Source organism: Harpegnathos saltator, unplaced genomic scaffold, assembly GCF_003227715.2.
Source record: "Harpegnathos saltator strain DR-91 unplaced genomic scaffold, Hsal_v8.6 scaffold91, whole genome shotgun sequence".
Lineage (NCBI taxonomy): Eukaryota > Metazoa > Arthropoda > Insecta > Hymenoptera > Formicidae > Harpegnathos > Harpegnathos saltator.
The window spans coordinates 1,618,111-1,643,036 of NW_020230719.1; the positions used below are offsets into that span (position 1 = coordinate 1,618,111).

The following is a 24,926-nucleotide window of genomic DNA, read 5'->3' on the forward strand; positions in this document are numbered from 1 at the left end:
TGAAACTCTGGTTCTGATCCGCGCGGGAAAGATGAAAGGAAATGTGCAAATAGCGCTTATAATGCGGTGTTTCACGGCGATATTTTAATTTCATAGAGTGTGCGATAATTAAAAACGTCGACTGTCCCGTTCACGTCGGACAAATATGACTGTGTTATTTTACTTGACCATGGAAATGCAGGAGAGAAAGAGAAAGAGAAAGAGAGAGAGAGAGAGAGAGAGAGAGAGAGAGAGAGAGAGAGAGAGAGAGAGAGAGAAGGCAGGAGGAGGAGAGAGAGGTACAAAATGTTACACGATATCATTTATAATTTTGTGGGTTATGCATGTTATTAAATTCTGTCAATGCCTCGTGTTTGACACGCGTTCCGGTGGTATGAATGGAAATTGTGCAAGCGCACACACACACACACACATGCACGCACGCATGCAGCTGCACCGACCGGAATATGCGGGGAAATTTTCATCCCTCGGTGGTCAAAGTCGCGTCTCGGTGCTCTTTTTCACATCACCCCACCGTCCTTACAATCATCCATCTTCAAGCGTCCGTTCAATCTTGACGTGCATCTTCGACCTTTGCGCAAACTCATAGATTTATTAGTATCTATTCGCTAATCGATCACCCACACGCATATACACGCGCGCACACACATACGCATCACTTACCGTCCGCTATGATCCTTCAAGAACGGTTCCCACGCGATCAACGAACGCATTCGGCAAGCTCGTTGTCGTGTTGTCGGAGAAGTTTGCAGGGAAGAGGGCGACGTTAAAATTCACGCGGAAATCAAAAGCGGAGGGCCGCCGGAACGTCCTTCCCGCGGCGTGCGACTACCGCCGGCCCGGCATTCCTCAGACGACCGCCGGCAAGGGGGGATTGAGCAGGGCGGCTGGCGCACGATCCTTCCGGAAGCGCACCACGTCTCCGCCGCTCGCCGCATCCTCTCTTCCTCGGCCGCCCGGTTCTCCAGCTCCTCCAATTCGCGGCGTCGCTCCGCCGCCGCGACGAGACGCTGCCGCCGCTGCTCCTCCAGCTCCAGCCCATAACGATACGCCTTTTGTCTGTCCCCCTGCCGCCGCGCCGCGGCCAGCTCGGCGTCGCTCTCGAGTTGCCTCTCCAGCGCCTCCCTCTCCTCCGTCCTCAGCCGCTGTTCCGCCGCCTCCGCGGTCCGCCGCGCCCTCACCTGTTCCTCCCGAGCGCGCAGGACCTCCTGCAGGCCGCGTTCGCGGGCTTCCTTCAGGCTCCTGCGCGCGAGCTCGCGCTTCGCCTCGAGCTCTTGGCGCGAGCGCTCAATGGCCGCCTCCGCCTCGCGCTCTCGTCTCGCCTCGTCCCGCCGCAGGTCCTTCAGGTAGCCGGCGTAGGCCATCGACTCGGTGCGGAGCGTCGCAGGGTCCTTTGTCGATTTGTCCTTTATGAACTCGCCCGCAGTAACCGACGCGACTTCCTCACGAGCGCGCTCCGCTCGCTGCCGTTGCGCCCTCAGCACTTCCTCCTGCATTTCCTTGCGCAGCTCCTGCCGCTGCTGCTGACGCAGCTGGAGCTGCCGCGACTCCAGCAAGCTCGACTCCTCGCGCTGCCGCTCCAGCTGCTCCAGCTCGTCGCTCCTCTCGAGCCGCCTCTGCTCCTCCTCCAGCGCCAACTTCTCGGCCACTTGCTCGGCCAAGCCGCGAGCCAATTGCTGGCGCGCCTCAGCTCGCCTCGCCGACAGCCGCGACTCTCGGAGCTCCTGCGCCTCCAGCTGCCGTTGCAGCGCCCGCTGCCACAGCTCCTGCTGCACCCTCTCCGCCGATCTCCTCGCCGCGTGGTCCGCGATCTGCGCCGCGTTGGCGCGCTTCGCGTTCATCGCGCACCCCTTCGAGTACGCCTGTCTAGCGCTCGGGCACGAGGCCAGGTACTGCTGCGCCCGCTTCGCGGCCGCCAGCACCCCGCGCTCCTGCTCTCGCTGCCGCCGCAGCTCCTCCGTCATCGCGCGCATCTCCTCGAGCCGAGCGTCCTCGGCGCGCTGCGCCTCCTCCGCCAGCTGCCGCGCCTGGCCCGAGTCCTCGCACCGCACGAGGTCGCGCAGCCTCGCCCGCCGCAGCCGCAGCCGCTCCTCGTACGCCGACACACCTGGGAGATTGGTCCTTGTCGTATTAACGTCTGCTAATTATGCCTGCTCAGGCCGCGCCGCGCCGCACCGCGACCGGCGCGGACTAAATGTTCGGCCCCGAGTAGACGCGTAATGCGGATTTATGCACGGCGAGTGAAATGAAGTGATAAATAGATAGGAGATATTAACACGCCTCTCATCTGCGCCTCTTCCTCCACCCTCTGATCCCTCCCTCCCGCGCCCTCTTCGCCCAGCGCCAGCCCCCGCGGCTCTGCCGCTTCGCAACGTGGGGGTGGGATGAATCCGGTGACTCTGGCGAGCGAAGCGACGCGCATCAATCGACTCGGAGTAATTAGGACTTGGGTGATTGGTCGGTCAGTCGGTCGAAAGTTGCGGTCGAAAAGTCGCGAAGTCAGTGACTTTTGGAGCCGGGCTCGGAGCGGAGAGCTCTTCGTTGAAGATGCACGTTGCTCAGACAGCACAAGACGTCCTCAGAATGATCCTGAATATCTCCAGGATGTTCCGGAGTATTTTCAGGATATAGAAATATCCTGAAAGTATCCCAGGATATCCTGAGTATTCAGCACAATCCTGGAATATTTTCAGGACATCTAATTGTGTCGTAAATATTTTAAATGAGAACTCTACGTGTATATTTTTAATTTAATTTCATTAATTATAGCGCGACATTAAAGACAATTTCAGAATGCCGAGTACTGCGACCACTCGTATCAATTAGGTAGCGGGCAAATATTCGCGACGATCTACCAGTCGCCCTTCGTCGCTCCCCCAAAAATTCACCAAAACCGAAGTTGGCCGCCAGGCACGATTCTCGTGCCCACCAACACTAACGATAGGCTTAGCGACGGCGAGGCGATTCGATCGCCTACGAGACCAACAGCTCTTTGTAATTCTAGTCGGAGTTGGGAGTGGGTCTGTCTTCGGGGTGTTTCCGGGAACAGGATATTAATCGGCAAAGAAAAGAAAAATCGTTCGATTTAAAATACTGACGTAAGAGGTATATTAGCTGGATTTACAACAATGGACCCAAAGTACATCAAATTCGGCAATGAACGCTTGACTCCCTACGGTGAGGCGAATACGACAACTTTCGTTATCTCGCGCTAAAGTTCGCAATTTCGACAACAGCCGACACCCGCTACCGAGAGAGAGAGAGAGAGAGAGAGAGAGAAACGTCCGGCTACCCGCGTTCCGCAGAAAGACCGCCGGACGGCTTCGGCTGTCGCTAACCAGACACCAATTTCCAAAAATCCGACAGCCTCCGACCGGCCTCACCACGCAAGCGGTTCACAACGACAACGGGGGGGGGAGGGGGTCAATTACAAATAGGTACCCTTACAGTTGCGACTGCTGTCGGTAGCCTCCTTCGTCGCCGTCGCGTTCCTCCGCTCGTTCGCTCCGTTCTCTCTCTCCTCTTCGCTTCCTTCGCTGTCTCGCTCCAGCCGCGCCGCTTCTCCTCTTTCCCGCTATCTCTCTCTCTCTCTCTCTCTCTCTCCCAAAGATCCGCTTGGGGCACTAACCATTGCCCTCGACAGGGCACTAAGCCGTACGGGTTACTACCGGTACACCCACGACACTAGAGGTACGATAGCTCGGGAGTACCCGCTCGATATCTCTTTTTCGGTAAGCTAAAATCGCTCGTTAGCTCTCGCTTCGCGTTTCCGCAAGAAGTGTCCTTTTTCCAGCGAGCTCCGCTCATTGCTCCGTTTTTTCCTTCCCCAATCACGCGGTGTCGAGATGTTGTTCGGGATTCCTCTTTCTCTCTGGCAGCATCTCCCGCGTGATCTAGGCTCCTCGTTGTCGTGTGCCGTGTCCTGGTTTGTTTTCTTCGCTGTCGACAATACACAAATAAATCGGCAGCGGCACGATGATAACGGCACAAATTTCTCGCAAAAGGAAAATATTAGCGGAACAAAGACATCACCTGAGGGGTCTCTCGGTCTTCCCGGCGGCTGCGCGGTTCCTCCACTCTTGCCTCCTCGGCCCGATGTCCTTTGTCCGCTGTTCCTGCTGGTCGGAGGCTGCCCGCGGCGATAGGGGCACACAATTTACCGGGACGCGGGAGTACCACCAAAGAAAAAAAGCAATCCCGCACTCCTAGATACGAGATCGTTCGCCGAAAACGAAATGCATTCTCAATCAATCCCTACTATAACGCAGCTCGCCTCGCGACGTCGCGAACGAGCGCGACGTTCCCTGGATCCCTTCGGAGGCCCTTTGCCTTTTGTGACGAGCGATCCAAAATCGCCACGTCACAGTACTGTAATAAAATACATATCTCCCATAAATGTCCACTGCATATTCGCAAACAATCTCAAGTAATATTTGCTGATTCCGAGTTATATATATACATCTTTCCCACTTAAATTGTAAATATAAGAAGAAGAAAAAACGTTCAACTACTCGATCCTAAATCGGAGTTAGCAAATTGAATACATTAACAGCTCGATTTTCTTTTAGTCAAAAGATTTTGGAATTCTAAGAGATTAAAATTTAAAAAGTTTCAAAAATTTTTTGTTTCTGGAAATGAAATGGAACTATTAGGTCAATCGGAAAGTTCCGTCCGTTTTCTTGCGAAACGGAACTGTATGGCTTTATTTAAGAAACAAAATGAAAAAGTATATCAATCAAAGTATTGTCCATCGTTAGCGATGACTTTTTCCCATCTTTCGGTCAGCAAGCGAATTCCGCGGCGAAAGAATGACTCATCTTTGGAGGCTATCCAGTCAGAGACCCATCTTTCGACGTGTTCATAAGAATTGAAGCATTCCTCAGCAAGTGCGTGTGCCATCGACCGAAACAAGTGGTAGTCGGAAGGGGCACAGTCTGGTGAATAAGCCGCATGGGGTAACACTTCCCAGCGAAGTGCTTCTAACGTTTCCTTGACAGATTTTGCGAGCGTGAGACCGAGCGTTGTCACGAAGCAAAATCACTTTATGCCGTCTCGTTTCATATTCTAGTCGTTTCTCGTGCAATGCTCGGCTCAAACGGATCATTTGTTCTCCGCAGAGATCCCCTGTGACTGTTTGACCACTTTTCAACAGCTCATGGTACAGCCCACCTTTCTGATCCCACCAAATACAGAGCATTGTCTTCTTTCTGTGGATATTCCGTTTTGGCGTCGATGTTGAGGGTTGGCCGGGATTGCAAATAGTTTTTCGACGCTTAGGGTTGTCAGAATAAATCCATTTTTCATCCCCAGTGATGTGAAACCCCTTTCTTTGTTGCCTAGCAAGCAGAATTTCGCAGGCGGTTTTTCGCCTTTCAATGTCTCTTGGCTTCAGTTCATATGAGACCCATTTTCCTTCCTTGTAAACCTTTCCTAAGGCTTTTAAACGATCGGAAATGACAGATTGAACACAATTTAATACTTCTGCAAGTTGCTTTTGCGTTTGACATGGATCTTCGTCCACTAATGCTTGCAATTCTTCGTCTTCGAATACTCTTGACCGTCCAGAACGCTCTTTGTCCTCTACATAAAAATCACTAATTTTTTAAAGCGTCGAAATCATTCTCTGCATGTTTCATCGGAAGAAGCATTATCACCATAAACTTCTACAACCATTCAGCTGCAGTTTTCTTCCAATTGAAGCAAAAGATTAACACTTCGCGCAAATGACGCTTATTTGGCTCAAATTTCGACATTTTCGATGTAGTGAAAAACAATGTTATTGATGCAAACGTATACTTTTATGTACTAAATGTTATTGACAAATGTCAAAACAAACTATTAAGCTTCGTTTAGATATTAGAGGGTAACGACAGTTCTAGCTGTAGCTACTTGTCGCTAAACGGACGAAACTTTTCGATTTACCTAATATTAATATAATTAATTCGCCAATTCCGATTAGAATCGTTAAATGCGTTTTTTCCTTATATTTCAAATAGGAAAGACATAACTCGATACAATTCGTAATCAACAAATTCAACACTCGATGTTTTTCCCTTTTCCTTTAGACACCTAAAAAGTATCTATAACATATCCCGTAGGAATCCTCAAGACATCCGACTGGATATCCTCTGGATGTCTTAAAGGCCAATATATTCAGCTATCATTTTCTCTTCCAGGATATCTAAAGTATATCTCGGGATAAAATTTGGGTATCCACAGGATATATCCAAAATGTTCATCCTGAATGTCCTTAGGATTTCTGAAAGATGTCATTTTGCTATCTGGATGACGTTGACTTCCTTTTTTCTTTATAAAAGTTGGCACGATTCTTCAGTAGTCGGCAGTGTTGTGGGATCATGACGGACTACTTGAAAAATGTAGAATGAGAGGGATCGGAAACAGTGAGTCAGTGAGATTTTCTCTGTGCGTCTATCTGAGCAACGGCTGTTCTCTCGCGCAGAATTCTGAGTACACGCAAAACGATCGGTGTGTTCCCGCGAGGAACTTTTCAATCGCATTCCACAGATTTAACGATCAAACAGTTGCTTATATAAGTGCGTATAAAAATTGGTTTGCATAATTAAGTCTCTCAATTTTATTAAATCAATTTCAACATAATTTTGTACTTAGAGCTTAAGTAACTTTCGACTAACGAACTTAATCGAGCTAATTCCTTTATTTTAAATTTCGCTTAGTCAGGCAAACACGTATCAAATTACTCAACCGTGTAATTAACTCTAGAATCGCTGTAAAACTGGTCGGAAGTGACCGGTTTGTAACTTCTTCGAAAGAAGTACAGAAATTTGCAACGGTACATTTTATATTTCCGATCGCGACTTTAGGGGAAACTAAGAAAGACAAGTCATTTCTTCCTCATATTACTTGCGTTTCTCAAGAACCTGTCACTTTGAGTGTTTGAAAAAATAAGCAATTATTTTCCCCCTTGAATTATTTATATTTGCCTGAAACCTATCGTTCTGACCGACTTCTAGTAAAAATCAGTCGCTGATCGTCGCTAGTCAGCGCAGTGCTGAACCTTTCGATGCCGAACCTCCGCAAGCAGCACATCCCGGGAGAATTGAAAATCCGCCGCTCGACATTAATTCCGCTCAATTTCTTGTTGCCGATATTATTGTTCGAACGACAGTATCGTGATACTTGCCAGTCAGCGAATAAAGCGAGTCTTTTCAACAATTTTTATGAAAAGTTCCGAGATGTTTCGACTATCGAAAAATGTATTTGTTCAAGCATACGGTCGCTCTTTTCGTCGGTCAGCTAATTGACCGCAACGTCGACCAATCGTTTAATCGCGCAAAATCGATTGCCAAATCCGAATATATTCGTTATATTAACGGAATTAACAAGTGAGAATTACCACGCATCGATTCGCTCGCTACGAATTCTGCCCCGCAGAGAAACCCGACATTTGCTTTGACATCAATTAGACGTCTAAAAAATATCCATAACAGGGTGTTAAATTTCAAACGTAACAGGTAAAAAATCTCGAAAACTATGAAAAATATTAAAAAAAGCTAAAACACGTGTTCCATGATTTCGAAGGGGAAAGAGAATGGTACTATCAGTTTTTTATTTGGAGGGCATTTTCAAGGTCAGTTGAAGGTCAACTTAATTTTTTTAAATAGAAAGCCCAATTTTTTATTATCTTTTTTTTTCTACCAATTAATTTTAACAACTTTTGTCCAAAACATTTTTTTATTTGCCTAATATTTTTTAAAATATTTAAGAAAAACTTTGTAACTTTTTCAACATTTAACTTACGATATCTTGCTAACTATTCGTCGAAAGAAAATATAGTATTAGACTTTTTTACTTTATTTACTATCAAAAATATATGTTGACTTTTGTTAACTTATCGACCTTTGAAAATTTCAAAATTATTAAATCAACAAAAGTTAGGGCACTATTATAGTAATATATTCTTGATAGTAAATAAAGTGAAAAAGTCTAATACTATTTTTTCTTTCGACAAATAGTTAGCGAGATATCGTAAGTTAAATGTTGAAAAAGTTACAAAGTCTTCCTTAAATATTTAAAAAAAATATTAGGCAAATAAAAAAATGTTTCAGACAAAAGTTGTTAAAATTAATTGGTAGAAAAAGAAGATAAGTAAAAAATTGGACTTTCTATTTAAAAAAATTAAGTTGACCTTCAACTGACCTTGAAAATGCCCTCCAAATAAAAAACTGATAGTGCCATTCCCTTTCCTCTTCGAAATCATGGAACACGTGTTTTAGCTTTTTTTAATATCTTTCATAATTTCCGAGATTTTTTACCTGTTACATTTGAAATTTAGCACCTTGTATATCCCATAAAAATTCTCAAGATGGATATCCTGTCGAAGACAGGATGTCTTAAAGGCTAGTGTATTCAGCTATCATTGTCTCTTCCAGGATATCTAAAGTATACTCCAGGATAAAATTTGGCTATCCGCAGGACATCGGTAATGTTCATCCTGAGTATCCTTAGGATTTCCGAAGGATGCCCGCCATTTGCTTTGACATCAATAAGATCGCAATAATAGGTTCATGCACGTCCTTCTTAACAAACATTTCTTCTCGAGAGAAATCGTTATTCACGATCGAACGCGGATACCATCGTCAACGCGGCCATCGTAAACGTCGGTGGTACTCGAGGATGAAAGGGTCAATTAATCGGCAGACGGCGGGGACTCTCTTAGACAGTCGGTTGGCGTTAATTAATCGCAACGTCGATCAATCGCGGGCATCGATCGTTACGCAGAAATAACTGTTGAAGTCTATTCTATATATATTTCCCCGACGAACAGCAATTACGAGAGGCGCAATAATTAGAGCGCGATAACGAATTGTCCGTCGTGTATCCGCCTCTTTTCCCTCTCGCTCACGCTCCCCGAAGTTCCCCGAAGAAACGCGAGGCGGCCGGCAGAGTCGAGTAATCGCCCCGATGCTCTCGGTTAATACCTTGTTGAGCTTGTTGGTGAAGACTCCTGCTTCTGATCTTCCGATCGGTCTCCTTCTCGAACTCGGCGGTCTTGAGGGCGCGCTCGTATTCCCTCTTGTCCTCCGGCCGTTCCTCGGCGCACTCGAAGACGGATTTGCGCGAATTTGCATGGCACTTTGCGACATGCCGGCCCGCGCACTCCGCTAACCTGTGCCCGTAAGATATGTTCGCGGTGCCGAGCACGTCGAAGGGATACCTCCTAGACTTCGGTAAGTCGCGGCGCGTCCTCGACGACGGCGGCGCGATCATCCTCCTGGATGCGCGGCTGCGAAGGAGCGATGAAAACGCCGAGGCCACGGCGGCGGCCGCCCTTTCGAGACGGTGTCAGTCGCGCGACAAATTCGATACGTGCCTCGAGTGCGCCGGCTTGTTTGTTTGGTTGCTATGACGATGCGTCTTCATCGAACCGATATTTCTCGGCTGGGGAATAAAACGAGAGAGAGAGAGAGAGAGAGAGAGAGAGGAGCGGCAGGAGAGAGACGGAAAAAACGAGATGGGAGTGGAATTAAAAGACCGCGCGTGTCTGAAAGGCGTCGTCCTTCGTCGGCTGAAAGGCGCCCGACAGACAACGAGCCCGACAAAAGTAGGACGTTCCCAGGACGAGTTTGAAAGGACAGGCCTGCTCTTCTTGGCGCTACTAAAGCAGCGCTGCGCCGGAACTTCGTTCCTGTTCCCCTTTAACGCGACACACTCGCCTCGCTCCGGGCGCAAAAAGCGCGAGGCTACCTCGGCTAGCCGATGAAAAGAACAGACCTGAGGAGCCAGCCCGGATCCTCGAGAACGCCTGACGCGCGCTTCACGCGGGAAATACGCGCGGTGCAACTCGACACGCGTCGTCCTCTCGTCGCAATTGTAACGCGCGTCAATTCGGCCGCGGGCGCGGCGGATTAGCGCGCGGCAACTTCAGAATTCTGACTAATGTATCTCGAAGTCTCCCTCGGCGCTGCCGAGCTTTCGCCGGGGAACTGCGCGGCTCGAAATAACACGCCCGCGGCGATGCGTGCAACGTAATATCCGTGCCGGAATGATCGAATATTCAATATTCCCAAATTAGATAGGAAATCTAATACGATCGGCGAGAGAAAGAGAGAGAGAGAGAGAGAGAGAGAGAGAGAGAGAGAAGTGCGCGCGCGCGTGTGTGTGCATGTTTGATTACATAAATAACACATGCACGTTATTAGATATGATTGATTAAACCAAGGTTGTAAATTCAAAAGCGAGAGCGCTCCCGTTCGCTGGCGCTCCGCCTCGTCGATGCGATTCGACACGTTCCGATGAACCTCCCTCCCTCCTGCCCCCCCCCTCTCCCGATAGCGACCCGCATCCTTGACTGATGACATAAAAGCGAGTTGAGGCTGCATGAGTGTGTTTGGAGAAAAAAAAGGGGAGGCACTTTTTACTTATAAATATAAGATCTAGTAGTTGACTGTTTCTGATTTTTGACAATTTTGGACAATCTTTATTTAAAAACCAGTAGGACAAGATTACTCAATGAAATATACTCCGTTGTTGTCGATGACCTTACGCTATTTATTGGACAGTTGCCGAATCCCGTTACGGTAGAAACTTTTGTGGCTTTGAGGCTATAAAGCCTCATCGATGAAATTTCGTATGTACGTCCTCAACTAACGAAAAATGTGTATCAAATAGTGTGTGTCGCATCGGCCGAAACAAGTGGAAATCTGACGGAGCCAAGTTTGAAAAATACACCGCGTGTGAAAGAACCTCCCAGTCCAAATGTAGGATGGTTTCCTTTGTGGCTTCTGCTGTATGCGGTTTAGCATTGTCGTGCAGCGGGATGACTTTACGGCTGCTTTGTCGAATAAATGGCCTTTTTTTCTCAATTGCATTGCTTAACCTCTTAGGCACGATGCGCCACTATAGTGGCTTTCGCGGATGTCATGTTTTTGAACGACGCGCCACTATAGTGGCTCACTCTAGTGACTCACTCGCTCACCGTTTGAACTAACTGATCGTTTTCATATGTCTTGTTTCACACTTTTTTTGCCTTTGCAACGTTTTATAACAGTGTTAACAATATACAGACAGAATATACAGTCTTTGTTTTTGATACGTGTCAGGTATGAATTGTCGCTTTTCGTTTAAATAAATTTGCTCCTTTTAACATGCCGATCCGTATCCTTATAATTTTCCACAAAATCTAAAAAAGCATTACGAAATTGTATCGTATGTTCGAAGAACGATGTAAGACGAAGATCGCGCTATGAGTGTGAAGATTGTGACGTGGGTCTATGTGTCGTACCGTGCTTTAAAATATATCAGACTCAATTGTATTGTTAATTATTAAAGTCAATTATTAAAGTTAAAGTATATGTATCATATCTTTAAGAAAAATTAATATAAATTTAATCATCAAAAACTTCATTCCAATGTGCTCGCGTAGAGAACAGCATTGTCCGTCACACATTGCAGTGCTGTATTGTTTACGCGTAATTCGCGTCGAACTCTGCCGTACAGAGAAACAGCCCCGAGCAAAATTCAGCCGTGCCTAAGAGGTTAAACGTATCGATTGCTCTTGGTAAATCTTTGCTTGAATGGTTTTAGCCGGTTCCAAGAGAGCTCATGCATAGTACAGCACACCCTTCTGGTCCCACCATGTACAGAGAAGAACTTTTTTTCCAAAACGTTTGGGTTTCGCTGTCGACGTTGTCGGTCGATCAGGACTATCCATGATTTCTCGCGTTTAGGATTTTCACACGTAATCCATTCTTCGTCACCAGTTATGACTTTGTGCAAAAGATCTTTTTTTGTTGTCTGGCGAGCAAGGTAACGCATGTGGTCAATTTTTGTTGTCAATGTTTAGCTCGTGTGGAACCCATTTCCTTTCTTTCTGTATCTTCTCCATACGATACAAACAATCGCAAATAGTTTTCTGGCTTACTCCCAACTTTTCCGCAAGTTCTTGTTGTATTTGTGCCGTATTTTCATTCAGTAGATTTTGCAACTCCTCGTCTTCAAATTTTTTTGCCTGACCGGGGCGTGGTTGTTCATGAAGATCAAAATCACCACTTCGGAAACATTCAACTATTGATTATTTGAGGTTATGTGCATCAAACGTCGGACCATATGTCACTTTGAACAGTTAAATGTCAACACTTGAAAGTCGCAAAAGAGCGGATGTATATTTCAATTTCAAATTTTCGGCTCTGAGCCGTGTAAATTTCATCGGAAAGAATTAACTGACTAGAGCTAATATAAAGTAATACGTGTAGTCGGGGCAATTGGGAGAGGAGAAAGAACCTCGACTCGGTCATATCGTTCGTAACAAGTCTTTAATTAAAATTTACACACATGCACATACACACACATATATATATATATATATGAATGTATGTACGAATGTATTTCTGTTGTACACACACACACACACAGCTACAGGTGTACGCGCGCAGGTGTGCATGCACGAAAGCTCGTAATCGGCTTCGCGGCCTGATTAGTTTTCAATATCGTTAATTACGCCCGGCTCCGTCCGTAAGCGCGCGGAATGCCGGAGCACAATGAAGCGAGACGTCCGCGGATATACTCGCTTCGCTCGCGGCGAGCATAAAACGGACGTATCCGGACGTATCGATCTCTCGTTGTGAACGCCGCTTTATGATCGCGGTGTCATTTTGCCGCAGTGATCGTGCCCCTCTCGGAGAGAAAGGGGACAGAGATATAGAGGGGGAGGGAGACTCTATCGAAATGTTGTTCGTTAGGAATAAAAATGCGCCAAAACACACACAATGCGATTGTACGCGCGGCGGTGCGCGGGCGCGGGTGCGGCAAATGCGAAGGAAAATCCAGCTCGAAGTTTACAAATATGCGCGATACTCGATGCGCGCGTCACGCCGCGGTAACGTTATTACGCGAATAATCGCCGCATCAAAAGTACGAATTACAAGCGAACGCGATTGGATTCGATCCACCACGTGAGGTTCGCTGCGATTGCCACCAGCGCATGTAGTAATACTGCGTCACCAGATAATTCCACCTCGCGGCTTCGCGTCATTCTGCATTTGAGAGAAAGAGAGAGAGAGAGAGAGAGAGAGAGACAGAGAGAGAGAGAGACAGAGAGAGAATGACGAGTTACAGTTCTCCTCCCCTCTCTCACTCTCTCTCTCTCTCTCTCTCTCCCCTTTCAGCCCAAGTGTGTTGTGGAATGCTTGTACTAATAATAACGGTAGTAAAAGTAATAAAAGTAATAGTAACGATAGTATATAATAGTAAACTAATGGTAAAATAATAATAACGGTAATAATACTTCTCGCTCTCGTGGGCGCGAGACGTGCAATAATCTACAGAAATGATTAATATGTGCGCAGATCAAGCTAAATAACGGAAGCTTACGAGCGAGAGTTCGGGAAAAAAGCGAAGTCAAACAGAGCGGGAGGGGAATATGAAGGGTCTGCACTTAGTCTACATTGTAATCGATAAGGCGACATGAGTGATTAACATGACACTAATTAGAACTCGCGCACGGGGCGGGAGTTTTACGAAATGTTCGGAACGTGTTTGCAGATTAGCGCTGGGCGCGACAATATTTTCAGCCTACCCTCTGAATTACCTTGAGTGGAATCCCATCCGTGAAGTCGAGTGACCGTTCTCTCTCACTCGTGTAGAACTGATTCCGCCATTCTGAAACGTCGTGTGAATATCTTCTATTCATGCGCGGACGAACTTCAGCCGTTTCCTTCTTTTTCTATATTTTTCTGCGACATTGAAGGACGAATCCATCGTCAAATGTACTCCGGTCGATCGAGAGTTCAGAATCCACTCGAGCTTTGAGTCAACACAGAATGGCCGATCTGAAATCTCTTCCGCAAGAGGAACTGAAATTCGTCAAACGGGACACTTTGCACCTTTCCACCGACGTGGAACAAAGTGGAAGAGAAACAATTCAACTAAAACGAAACTAAAAAGCAAAATATCAACTAAATAGATAAAGTAAGCATACTTTTTCCCCGCGTTATTCTGACGACCTTGACTTGATACAAACTGACCCATTCAGTGCCATCAGTGTAGCGTTGAACATGCGCTCTAGCGGTTTCCGACGTTTTCATCAGTACAACGGACGAATGTTCGTCCGTTTTGAGTAAAAGCTCACTCGAGGAAACTCAGAGAGAGAGAGAGAGAGAGAGAGAGAGAGAGAGAGAGAGAGAGAGAGAGAGAGAGGAAGTACGCGACGCGTAACGTGCCGTGAAAACGTCGAGCTACAAGATCGGACCGACGTCCGATCGAGGAATCTACAGTCGTGAATTGCGTTGCGGAGAATTTTGCTCTCCTCCTCCCTCTCCCTCCTTCTCCCCCTCTCTCTCCCTCTGCGGCAAAAAGCTGCACGAAGGGAACGCTCTGCCACGGAAAGACGGCTGTCCCCGACCATATCCCGCGATCCGAGGAAAGACAAAACGCGCGGAGACGCTCTAAGGCGTCGAGCTGCTGCCGGTATTCGCCTGCGCGATCCCCGTCGACGGCGGAACGGAAGTCGGCATCGTCGGCGGCGCGTAAGGACTCCCGCAAAGCTGGTCGGCTATACGTCCGCCCTCGCGAAGGCCGCTCAGGAATGCGCCGTGCACGGTCGCTGGGTAATTTCGTATAGTGTGCTCACCTGAAAATCCGCCGTTTCGTCTAGGTTAACGCAAGCATGCGTGTGTGTGGATGTATTATGTATGTGAGTGTGTGTGTGTGATACCCGCGGCGGCCGGAAGTTCGACGGATCTGCGTCGCGTCAGATGCATTCCAAGTTTCAGTCTCTTCCTCAGCCGTCTGATGCAATTCTCTCAACTTGAAGTAATTATCTGAACCTGAAGTATTTCGCCGCCGTTTTGTGTTTTTATAAAGTCGATATTGAATTTCTAAAACGCCATTCGTATTATGATTCCTTGGTTATTCATTATGGGATTCATTTTTAAAGTTATGCACACTAATATATTATAATGAATGACGTTCTTTTAAGGTTCGTTACCTTACAAAAACACAAAACGACGGGAAAGTATTTCAATTTAACATAATAATTAATTAAAGGGTTGAAGAAAAGACTAAAACTTTGGTGTATTGGCATATACCCAATACTTATTAATTCGCCGACGTGGTTCGTCAAACCGTCTCGTTAGGACTCAACGAGCGCTAATGCGCCGCGACTCGCTCGCGGATTTTCGCGCCACGGAGATTTGAGGCGCGGCGCTCCGCAAATTGTGGAAACTTGCAGCAACCGTCGTCGGCGGAATTACCGCGCGCTTTCGTGGGACGGAAACGCTACGTCTGCGTATTCCTTGATGAAAGATCGCTTCCTTCGATGAGCTTCGCGCGGCATTCCGTGTCCAATAGGAAAATGAGTCTTTCGGGAAGCAGTAAAGACCACACATTCCTCTCGGGGATGCAGAATGCGTTACGAAAGTCACCGGAGAAAAATGATTGAAATTATCTTTTCGATCTTTCCGGCGGCAACAAGCAACCAACAAATGAATGTACTGTGATAATACCAGCGAATATTAATATACGGATGGTGGATTTTCGCGGACATGTGTACCCCGCGCGGAGAAAAATATAATTATGTTTTGTTAAAAAAGCGACTCGGTGCTCAGTTTACTTTCTTCCTTTCCAGCAAAAAATTTTTTCTTGCGATGATAGTCTTGAAATATATTCATCAGGAATTTTAGAAAATCTCAAATTATTCTCTTCTCGTGAGGATATTATGAAACTTTTGCTTTATATAGGAGAGAAACTGTGAATGCCTGTTTTAATTGAATATTCTTTGACATTCTCGCTCCAACTACTAAACTTGCTACGGATTCAGGATGTATTTCGGATAAAGCTGATGCTTACGATAAATTTGATGACGAGATACTTGAAACATGTGCCATTTACTTGAGCGCATTCTCCTGTATGTGGAATAATAACCGAATAATACTCGCGGGACTGAATAATATTCGGCTGCAGAAATATAGCCGGATTACTCATTGCGGTGGCGCGCGCGCGCGTTGCGAGGTATCCCTCGCGGACTCGACACTCACCTGCGAAGAACACCCTCGGCTGCGATTGGGTGCCCGGTGGATGGTTGATCAACGGCGATGGCGCCGCGACCGGAGCCGCCAAGAGATCGTAATCGCTGCCGGAGCTGCCGACCGCGACGAAGCTGTAGGAGCCGCGAGCCCATGGGTCTGCACGCCATCTCGTCACGACGCTCTCTCGCGGTTGCGGTACGACTTGGTTCCCGAAGATGCCCTGGATCCGTGCAAAAAGAGGTACGCTTGTTTCATAAAACCTCCCCCCGTTTATCTCAGCCTCGCCCGTTCGCAAGCGGCGACAAAAGGGAGGGTGGTCGCGACTGCTTGATCTCTTGACTGGATTTCACAAAAGTGCTTAACCCTTTGAGGCACGTTTTTTTTTCAGAAAATCCGAATCACATGAAAATTTATATACGGGGGTTTCTGGAGTCGCTGATGACGAATCCGTTATCAGATTTTCGAAATTCAAGATGGCGGGTCCAAGATGGCGGACGCAAGAATGAAACATCGGGATAATTTCGGTGACAGTGGATATTATGGGGTTTTTGGAGTCGCTGATTACGAATCCGTTATCAGATTTTCAAAATTCAAGACGGCGGCCGCAAATATGAAAAATTAACTAACCGGAAGACAATGTCAGGTAAATATATTAGAATTCCATGATCTGCCAACTTGAATCTTGAACAATGAGTTTTGGACTCGGATTCGTAATCAACGACCTTCAAACCTAACCAAAGTGCAATTTCAGCTAATCATATAAAAATTTTATGATCCGCCATCTTGGAAAATAAATTTTAGAATTTGGACCTCAGATTCGCAATTAGCGAGCTCAAAAACTAACCAGAGTACAATTTTAGCTAAATTTATGTACATTCTTCGATCCGCCATCTGGAATCCGCCATCTTGGAAAATGAATTTTAGAATGTGAACCACAGATTCGTAATCAGCGGCCTCAAAAACTAACCAGAGTACAATTTTAGCTAATTTAATAAAAATTCTATGATCCGCCATCTTGAATCTGCCATCTTGGGAAATTAATTTTGGAGTTTGGACCTCATATTTGTAATCAGCAACCCAAAAAACCTCCAAATCTTGATTTCGAGCAAAAAATTCACTCATGGTTCGTGGAAAATGATTTTTTTTCTGTAAAAATGTGTATTTTTCACACTTTGTTTATTTATAATAAATGAACAACTTATGCAAAACACTTTTCAACCTTTCATATATGTTTCCATATCATATAAGTAGCTAAAAGATGCAAAAAACCCGACAAGAATCCCTCAAATATGAAATATTTCATGGAAATGTGAGAATAAATAGGTGGTAAATATACTTACCACTATGCCTCAAAGGGTTAAGCTGGCAAGAAATTAATTTTCAAAATGTTCGCTCGAATGAACCGAAATTTTCTGCTGAAGTGTGAACGATTCGGAAATTTCGACAGAAAAAAAACATGCCGGAATTCTCTTTGAATTAACCCGAAATCTTAATTTAAGAGAGATAATTTAGAGAGAATTCTGCCAACTTCAACCAGAATTTCTATGTCGTCTTCATATCCCACCAGAAAATTCTTTCATCCACACAAAACATTTTTCTCTCTATGTACGCAATGTCATTAGAATGTTGTGCTTTTTTCAGCTCACTGTTCACGAATATAAAGTCCAAATTCAAATTCAGATTCAAAATGGTCAGCCAATATGGCAACTGAAATCGTAATTTTATTTCATCCGAATGAAACTAGAAGTTTGTACAGAGAAACAAATATCGAGAAATAACGAGTAAATATAATTTATAATAAATTATACAACACATGGATAACACCTTGCTTTAGTTATTTATATTGATCTGTGTGGTGACTTGCCATTTCCGAATTTTTTAAAAATTCACCATTAAAAAGAGCGACCTGAAAACCCGCAAAACCTGCAAAACACTAAAGCTTTTACGCTTTTTCAATACCGATTCGGCCGATACGTTATAACCGCCGAATTTTGAATTTCGAGATTCTCTATTCATGGCTGAATAGAGAAGCCCCAAGAACCTTCGAATACCCAATTCTCGAAATATCGAACTACCGGAGATATGAGGACGCCGTATTGCGTTCCCGTCCTGGCCATTTTTTGCGCACGCAGTATTGCGTTTCCGCCAGTCAAGGGGTTAATATCAACGCGAGGGGAGAGGCGCGTCATCGACTAAGTAACATCGGAGTGCAGCGTCCGACGCGCTCCTCTTCCCTCCTACGCGTCCGCCTCCGCCTCCTGCGGCTTCTGCGCCAGCTAGAAATTTCATCCACTTACCTTCAGCACGGCGATGCAACGGCCGACGATAACGTCGTCGCTGACATTTTCCATTACGCAGGCTGCCTCACCGGCGACGAGGGCCAAGAGGACCGGCGCCTTGTATAAGTTCCAGAACAAGAAGAGCTCGCCGCGCGACGCGGTGGTACTTCCCACGTGGCCGAACAAATTGGCCGTTGGATCCCAGAAGATGCGCTCGAAGCATAATACCACCTGCGTGCGACAAGTTGGACGGAAAGAAGTACGGGAAGATTAAGAAGGTGCACACGAGGCTGGAACATTTCGGCGCATTCACAAAGCATGAACGACGCGACTCAGGCACCCCCGATGCCTGTTCGATACCGCGTTTTACTCGCACGTTGAAGGGAGGAGAAACCAAGGCCGACGAAATCTCGCGCTCCACGTGTCGTGGAAAATGGCGGATGAGACATCTGGCGAATTGCCGCTGTCGATCGATCTTGATTTATCTTGTCGCCGAGTTTCACGTGATTCCTTAATTTCTTCAGGGGGTGTTGGATTACGTGTGTAGAGTCGTTTGCATAAAGTTTGACACTTCCCTCGCACTTTTTTCTCACATTCTCTTGACACCATAAATTACTTGCTGTACGCCTTCATCGGTATTCTGAACTTTCTTTTATCGATGAAAGTGGCTCTAAGATTGACCCACAAGCCTTCTGATTGGCTGCTGAAAGCCACTTTTATCGATAAAAATGAATGGAGAATATGGTCTGTATTTAAAACAGATATCGACAGCTCCCAACCTTCCCAAGTTTGCAAGTTTGTACAGTCAGGAAGAGAAACCTTGTCTGTAATTTTTTGTGCGAGGTTTAAAACGCATTTGTCTCGCCCAATGGGAGAATTCTTCCGTTAGAAAGTGAATTTTTCCCATTGGTTTAGACGGATACGTTCCGCAGCCTCGTTAACTTCACGTGTTCGTAAACTCATCAGGAAGTAAACATCATAAAAATTATGCAGACAATCGTACGTAAAATTCCTCTTGCTTAATTCGAACATCGTTATCAAGATACGACAAACATTACTGCGCATAAACATTCGTCAGAAAATTCCACAACTACAAAACGAACAATCTCGTCGCTCGTGACCGACGGATGCCACACCGTTAGGCAATTTAAAAGCGACATTGTACTGTTCTAATTTTAATAAACTCATCCCGAAGGAGGCTAATAATGACGTCACAAACAGGTACTCATCACGACTTCCCACTGCGTGCAGGCTGAAAAACGCGTAAATTGCACGTCATTCGAAGCGGAATGACGACCTCAACGGCGAGCAATGAATCTCCGTTTAACCGGGGGAGATACGGATATCCCGATAAGCCCCTCGTCGCGATCCGATTCCCTCGGACTTCCCTAAAAGAAATCCCGTCTCTCCCGATCGTAAACCGCTTAACCGTTACGACATTCCTTAATCGAATGACATACGCCGAATGCTCGCGCGTCGCCGCCGCCGCCGCCGCCGCCGCGTTCTTCGACGTTGGTCCCCGTTCGTTAAAAGAACGCACGTTAATTACCGCCGGAATCTGCCAGTGCGCGATCGGTGATAAGACTTAATGCGCGATTATGCAGTCCTAATGCCCTTACACCCGCTCGACAGCAGCGAGTGAGCGAGCCGGTCGGCTCTTCCTCCCTTCCCAGTCCTTGTCCTTCTCGCAGGCGGCATAAATCAGGCTGCTTTAGGGCGACACCGAAGCGGCAGCGGCGACCGGGGGTGCGGAGCAGGTCGGTAGATGTATATATAGAGAGAGACAGAGAGAGAGAGAGAGAGAGAGAGAGAGAGAGAGAGAGAGAGAGAGAGAGAGAGACGTCGGCGTACTCACCTTATTTAAATTGCCGAAGCCGAGTCGTTGAATGGCCTGGGTCTTCCACTCCGGAAGCGGCGGGTGGAAGGCGACCCCGGAAGGTGGCGAGTAAGCCTTGAGGACCCCAAGTGGTAGCGTAACCAGAACAGCGTCGGCCTTGTGGATGGTTTGATTTGTGTGCGGACTGCGGGCGGGCGCGACCCACACTTCCACGCCGCTTGGCCCGTACCGCACCGCCCTGGCAGCTGTGTTCAATCGAATATCGAGTCCTTCCGAGAGAGCAACAGGTACGCAAGAATAACCGTTGCGAACTGCAAAAGTCACCAGAGCGAGGGCGGTGAGAAGAATTATAATAGTTCGCCGGGGAATTTTGGCGGCGATTATCGCCACGCGAGAGACCAGCTGAGCACCCCCCCCCCCTCTTTCCGTTCCTCCCCTCTCGTTCACACTTCGGTCTTCCCGACTCGAATGCAGTCGGGGGACCGAATCTTCAACAACACTTTGGCGCTCTTCTGGGGTCTCTTCTGGGGTTTGCGTAAAGCAAACTCATCATCACACGCATGCGACTCAACGAGGCGATCGACGCCGATTCGACGCATTGTCGGTCGCGTTAATTGTCTGATTTATTTTTCATTTTTGTGAGGAAATAGAGCCAGAGAGGGGGAGAATCGAACTGCGCGGTTACTCAAATTAAAACGCGATTAGATGAGCCTTTCGACGCTCGGAAGCAAGCCTACGCATCCAACCACGTTTCACTTTCGCTAAACTTTCGCGCTTGATCGAATTCCGTAGCTCGAATTTCCGCGGCAGATCGTCGCGGGAAAACTCGATTTTCATTCAATTTGACTCGACTGCGGCTTCAACGAAATTTGCGCAACTTTGAGGTTTCCGTTTCTTTGTTGGCTGTCTTCAGCGTGCCTTTCTTCAGTCACCGAAATCGCGCATCACTGTCCGCGCGCGTTAGTCGCGGAAGACAAGTCTCCCGGCGACGATCGACGGCCGAGGATGCCATTCGGAAGGATAGTCACGTCCAGGACGCGAGATGGGGCGCGTTTAACGAACTAGGTTGTCGTTGCGTTAAGAGTTTCGTTATACGTTCCTTTGATTTCGGAAATGCTCTCTCCGTCTCCCTCGGCAATATGCTGAATTGGCGCGTCTTCGACGGCACGTACTACCCGTAACGTACTACACACCCACACACTCTCGCCTCTCCACCTACGTTCCGGAAGGTAGATCGAATCAAGGAGGCCGCCGTTCGTTACACGCGTTCATCGTGTGTCGTATCAAAAGACCGACCCCCACCGGCGCCCCCTGGCGGACGCGAACGTGAACGCGTAAATATATCGCGCTGTAGCGGCGCGACGTGTTGCAGCCGGATGTTGGCAATAGGTAGCCCCATTATGACTTAATTGGATATTTCGCGTTACTGCGCTTAAATCAGGCCACCTGACGCGGACCTAAATTCTCGTAAGCACATTCGAACCCCGTAACATCGAGGCGTGTACTAATAATGATACACAGGCGTCTCCACTTAGGAGGGGAGGGCGGGGGCGAGCTTAATTATGTTGATGGCTACCACGATGCTAACAAGCACTCTCTCTCCTATCGGTGCGCGCGTCCCATTTCAGAAATTTAAATTTACGCTTCGAGCGCGAGCCGAGCCTGAAAGCGCGGTAATTTAAATTAGCACGTTTTGGGATGTGCCGCGCTTGTATGTGCATTATCGCGATATTTCGGCCGGCAGTTCGAGGCCCTTCGAGGGGCCACCATTGCCCACTATCGTACATATTGATTACGCGCGAGCGTGTCGAACGTTCCGCGCGCGCGCGCGCGCGCGAGATACAATCGGCGAAATGTTGCCGCAACCTTGGGCCGCCGGTTAATGATTAGTGCGTTCTATCGGCTCCGTTGTCGGCTGTATCAGCTCCGGCCGGGACTGTCGATGTTTAACCGGCCGGAATCGATAAATCATGGCACGCGAGCGCGCGCGCGCGCGCGCGCGGCGGGCACGACGCCGTCTCGCCGTCAAAAATTTATGCTGATGCCGTAAACGTAAGCGGAAACGTCCGCCCGAATGCCGTCCGTATGTGCGCGCGACAGCTAATGACAAACCGTGCGATGAATTAGCCGCTACATCGTGCCCGCGCGCGCGCGCGACTCGATCTATCTCTCGATATATCGGCCGTCCCGTTTTATTAACGGATTAATGCGCTCTCGCGCGAGAGCGCTAGCGATCGCCGGCGACAAGAGATATCTTGCGCTGATTCGACTCTCTCTCTCTCTCTCTCTCTCTCTCTCTTTGTGTGTGTGTAACTTTTCGTGAGTGTCGTTGCGGTTGCGCGTCTTTTTCGTCAGACATGAAGGCGAATGTGTTAATCGGTGAGCAAGCAACATCGTGAGAAAGTTTCTCGTAAAATTAAATTACTGACGAAAAAATAAAGGTAAATTGTCTGATCGTTAAGTAGTATTTTCGTTATTTCCGAGGATATTTTATAAATAACTTAAAATTCTTTAAGGGAGGAATTACATACGGAAGGCCGTTTTTTCAATGCTATATTTATTGCTAAATTTTTTTAACAGAAATGGCAGGATCGATGGACTTGCAATTTTCACAGTACATTCATTCATGTTCAAAGTATAAAATAAATTTTATTGAAACCGATCCAATTTATAATTATAGATAAAAATGCATCCAATTTGCGAGCTCTATGTTTGTTATCGACACATAATTCCGGGCCTTTCTCTCACTACTCTGAAACCAAAAACTGAGAAAGATTTCTGAAATATACAATTGCTATTATAGCGCGCACTAAAATGAAAGCAATGAAGCCAAGTTTGAAAAAAAAAATATATATTGAAAATGAAACTTTTTTCAACTCGTTCAATAATGTTTAAAAAAATGAATAAAATAAAATATCTGAATAAAATAAAATAAAATAAAAAATCTGTGTTCGAGGTAGGGGCGAAAATTACATGTCTACTGTATATTGTGTAAAAATTTTCAAGTTATTCGGTTCAGTAATTTTAACGTAATCGTGTCGACAGTTTAAGGAAATGGTGTTTCCAGATGAACGCATTCAAAATTTTATACGTACTTTCCATATAGATAGTAACAAATTTATTTTACACTTTGAACATTAATGAATATACTATGAAAATTTCAAATCCATTGATCCTACTTCTGTTAAAAGAGTTCGTAAAAATAGCTTTGAAAACGGCCTGCTCCGCATGTAATTCTCCCCTTAATAAATTTTAGGAAGGTATAACACGAATTAATATTCTTGTAGAATTCGTGGAAGAATTTGGATTTATTTATATTTTTTCAGAAATGAGTAAAACGCCCATTTGCGACATGACACATAGTTTTATTTCTTCTTGTTTAATTTTGGACAAGCTAAAGAATAATTGTGCAGAGATCCAACAAATAGATATCCGATATTAACTGTTAGCTACTAAAATGTCAGCGAATAATCGTTCGTCATTAGCGGTGCGCTTGTAATCATGATCTTCCAGCATTTATACATTTTAATTTTAATTTTAATTTTGATTTTAGTCGAATCTTATTATAGCTAATGATGAAAATATCAGTATTTTCGCGCGTCGAATGTAAATATATAATGCCGCCTTCGATTCGTTTCTAGCAAGATTCCACTCTTCCACGAGTTATCTTCCTTGCCACACGAAGGCGTCGCTTTCGATAAATTATCAAAAATAGCCAGAGAGAATCAGCCACTCTCGAAATTTCCCGGAATAAAAAGTGTCGATCCGGACGAGTGAAAGCTCACTCGGAGCGATTGCGGGAGAAGTGCCGCTCTCGCGGAATCACAAGAGTGGATTCTTCAACCGTACGAGTGAATGTTTCAATCGATCAGAGTGAATTCGCTACAATGACAGTGGAATACGTCAGATTAACTCCTCGACTGCGAATGAAAATATTCACTCGATGCGACAGAGCGGAAGGGTTCGCTCTACATGAGCGAAAAGTCGTTTCGACCTCGAGTGACTTGGCTGTCACTCCGGTCGGCGAGCGGAATTTCACTCGAAGAAATTTCGGGGCTACGCTGTCGCCTTTTTCCCCCTTTTTCCTCCCAGCAAAACGAAACGCGACTCTTCAGTCGCGAGGGACTCGAATTATCATTAAAAAACAGGAAAGGAAGCAAAGAGAAGAAGAGATCGCATCGCGGCGCGCGCATTTCACCCGACTAACATTCTTAATTGACTCGGGGATGCAATTAAAATACATTTTCATAAAAATAATCGTGAGTAATCGCGGGAGAAGTTTATTTCGCGACGGCCGGCGACACCGCGGCTGCACGAGCGTGGAAAACGCTCGTGTGGAAAAACGTCCGCGAAACAAACGGCTGAAACAGGGCCAACGAGCGTGCCGCAGACCGGCGTGTGCAGGCTTCAAGTTTTCGCTGCATTTTCTTCAGTGTCTCAGCGGCGGAATTGCGATAAAACGAGACGGAGACGAATATTCTCGGCGCTACACGCTCGAAAAGGGACGGGAGAAGGACCAGTTTCATCGAACCTAACGCGACCATCGCGCGCGAGCGCGCGCGTCTCGTCGACACGGCAGCCCTTCGCGTCGGACTATGTCTGACGTTGATTACAGAAACCGTTCATAATAAGCGGGAGAATATTCAACAGCCGGTCGGGAGAACGATCCGAATCCACGAAAATTATGGTAAGTCAGCTTCTGCCTAACTTGGAATGGGAAATTAATTCCTCGCCGCGAGACGGACTTCTCCCCCCCCCCCCCACCCCGCCGCGTGCCGGGACCCGAAATCGTTAATGGAGAGGATA

The 24,926-nt window shown here is 46.6% G+C and overlaps 2 protein-coding genes across 3 annotated transcripts in view; both read right to left on the minus strand.

Moving 5' to 3' along the window:
• Window positions 1-225: 225 nt before the first annotated feature.
• On the minus strand, window positions 226-10,081 carry LOC105185651 (trichohyalin). 2 transcript variants are annotated; one of them, XR_003114327.1, is made up of 3 exons: window positions 8,961-10,081; window positions 664-2,107; window positions 226-571 (listed from the first exon to the last, which is right to left on the minus strand). XR_003114327.1 is itself a non-coding variant. In XM_025307580.1 (2 exons), exons 1-2 carry the CDS (start codon window positions 9,247-9,249, stop codon window positions 774-776), a joined length of 1,623 nt encoding a protein of 540 aa, XP_025163365.1. In that variant the 5' UTR covers window positions 9,250-10,081; the 3' UTR covers window positions 226-773. The 2 variants fall into 2 exon arrangements, 1 of the variants encoding a protein (XP_025163365.1); XM_025307580.1 differs by having other exon boundaries at window positions 226-2,107.
• A 2,295-nt stretch (window positions 10,082-12,376) lies between these two features.
• The window catches only part of Su(var)3-3 (lysine-specific histone demethylase Su(var)3-3), a 201,168-nt gene continuing 188,618 nt past the window's right edge, over window positions 12,377-24,926 (minus strand). Inside the window, exons 11-14 of the mRNA XM_011145710.3 lie at window positions 20,139-20,431; window positions 18,302-18,514; window positions 16,014-16,224; window positions 12,377-14,608 (exon numbers count right to left, since the gene is read on the minus strand). Coding sequence (XP_011144012.1) covers window positions 14,424-14,608; window positions 16,014-16,224; window positions 18,302-18,514; window positions 20,139-20,431 — 902 coding nt within the window. The 3' untranslated portion in view covers window positions 12,377-14,423. The remainder of the gene's footprint in view (window positions 14,609-16,013; window positions 16,225-18,301; window positions 18,515-20,138; window positions 20,432-24,926) is intronic.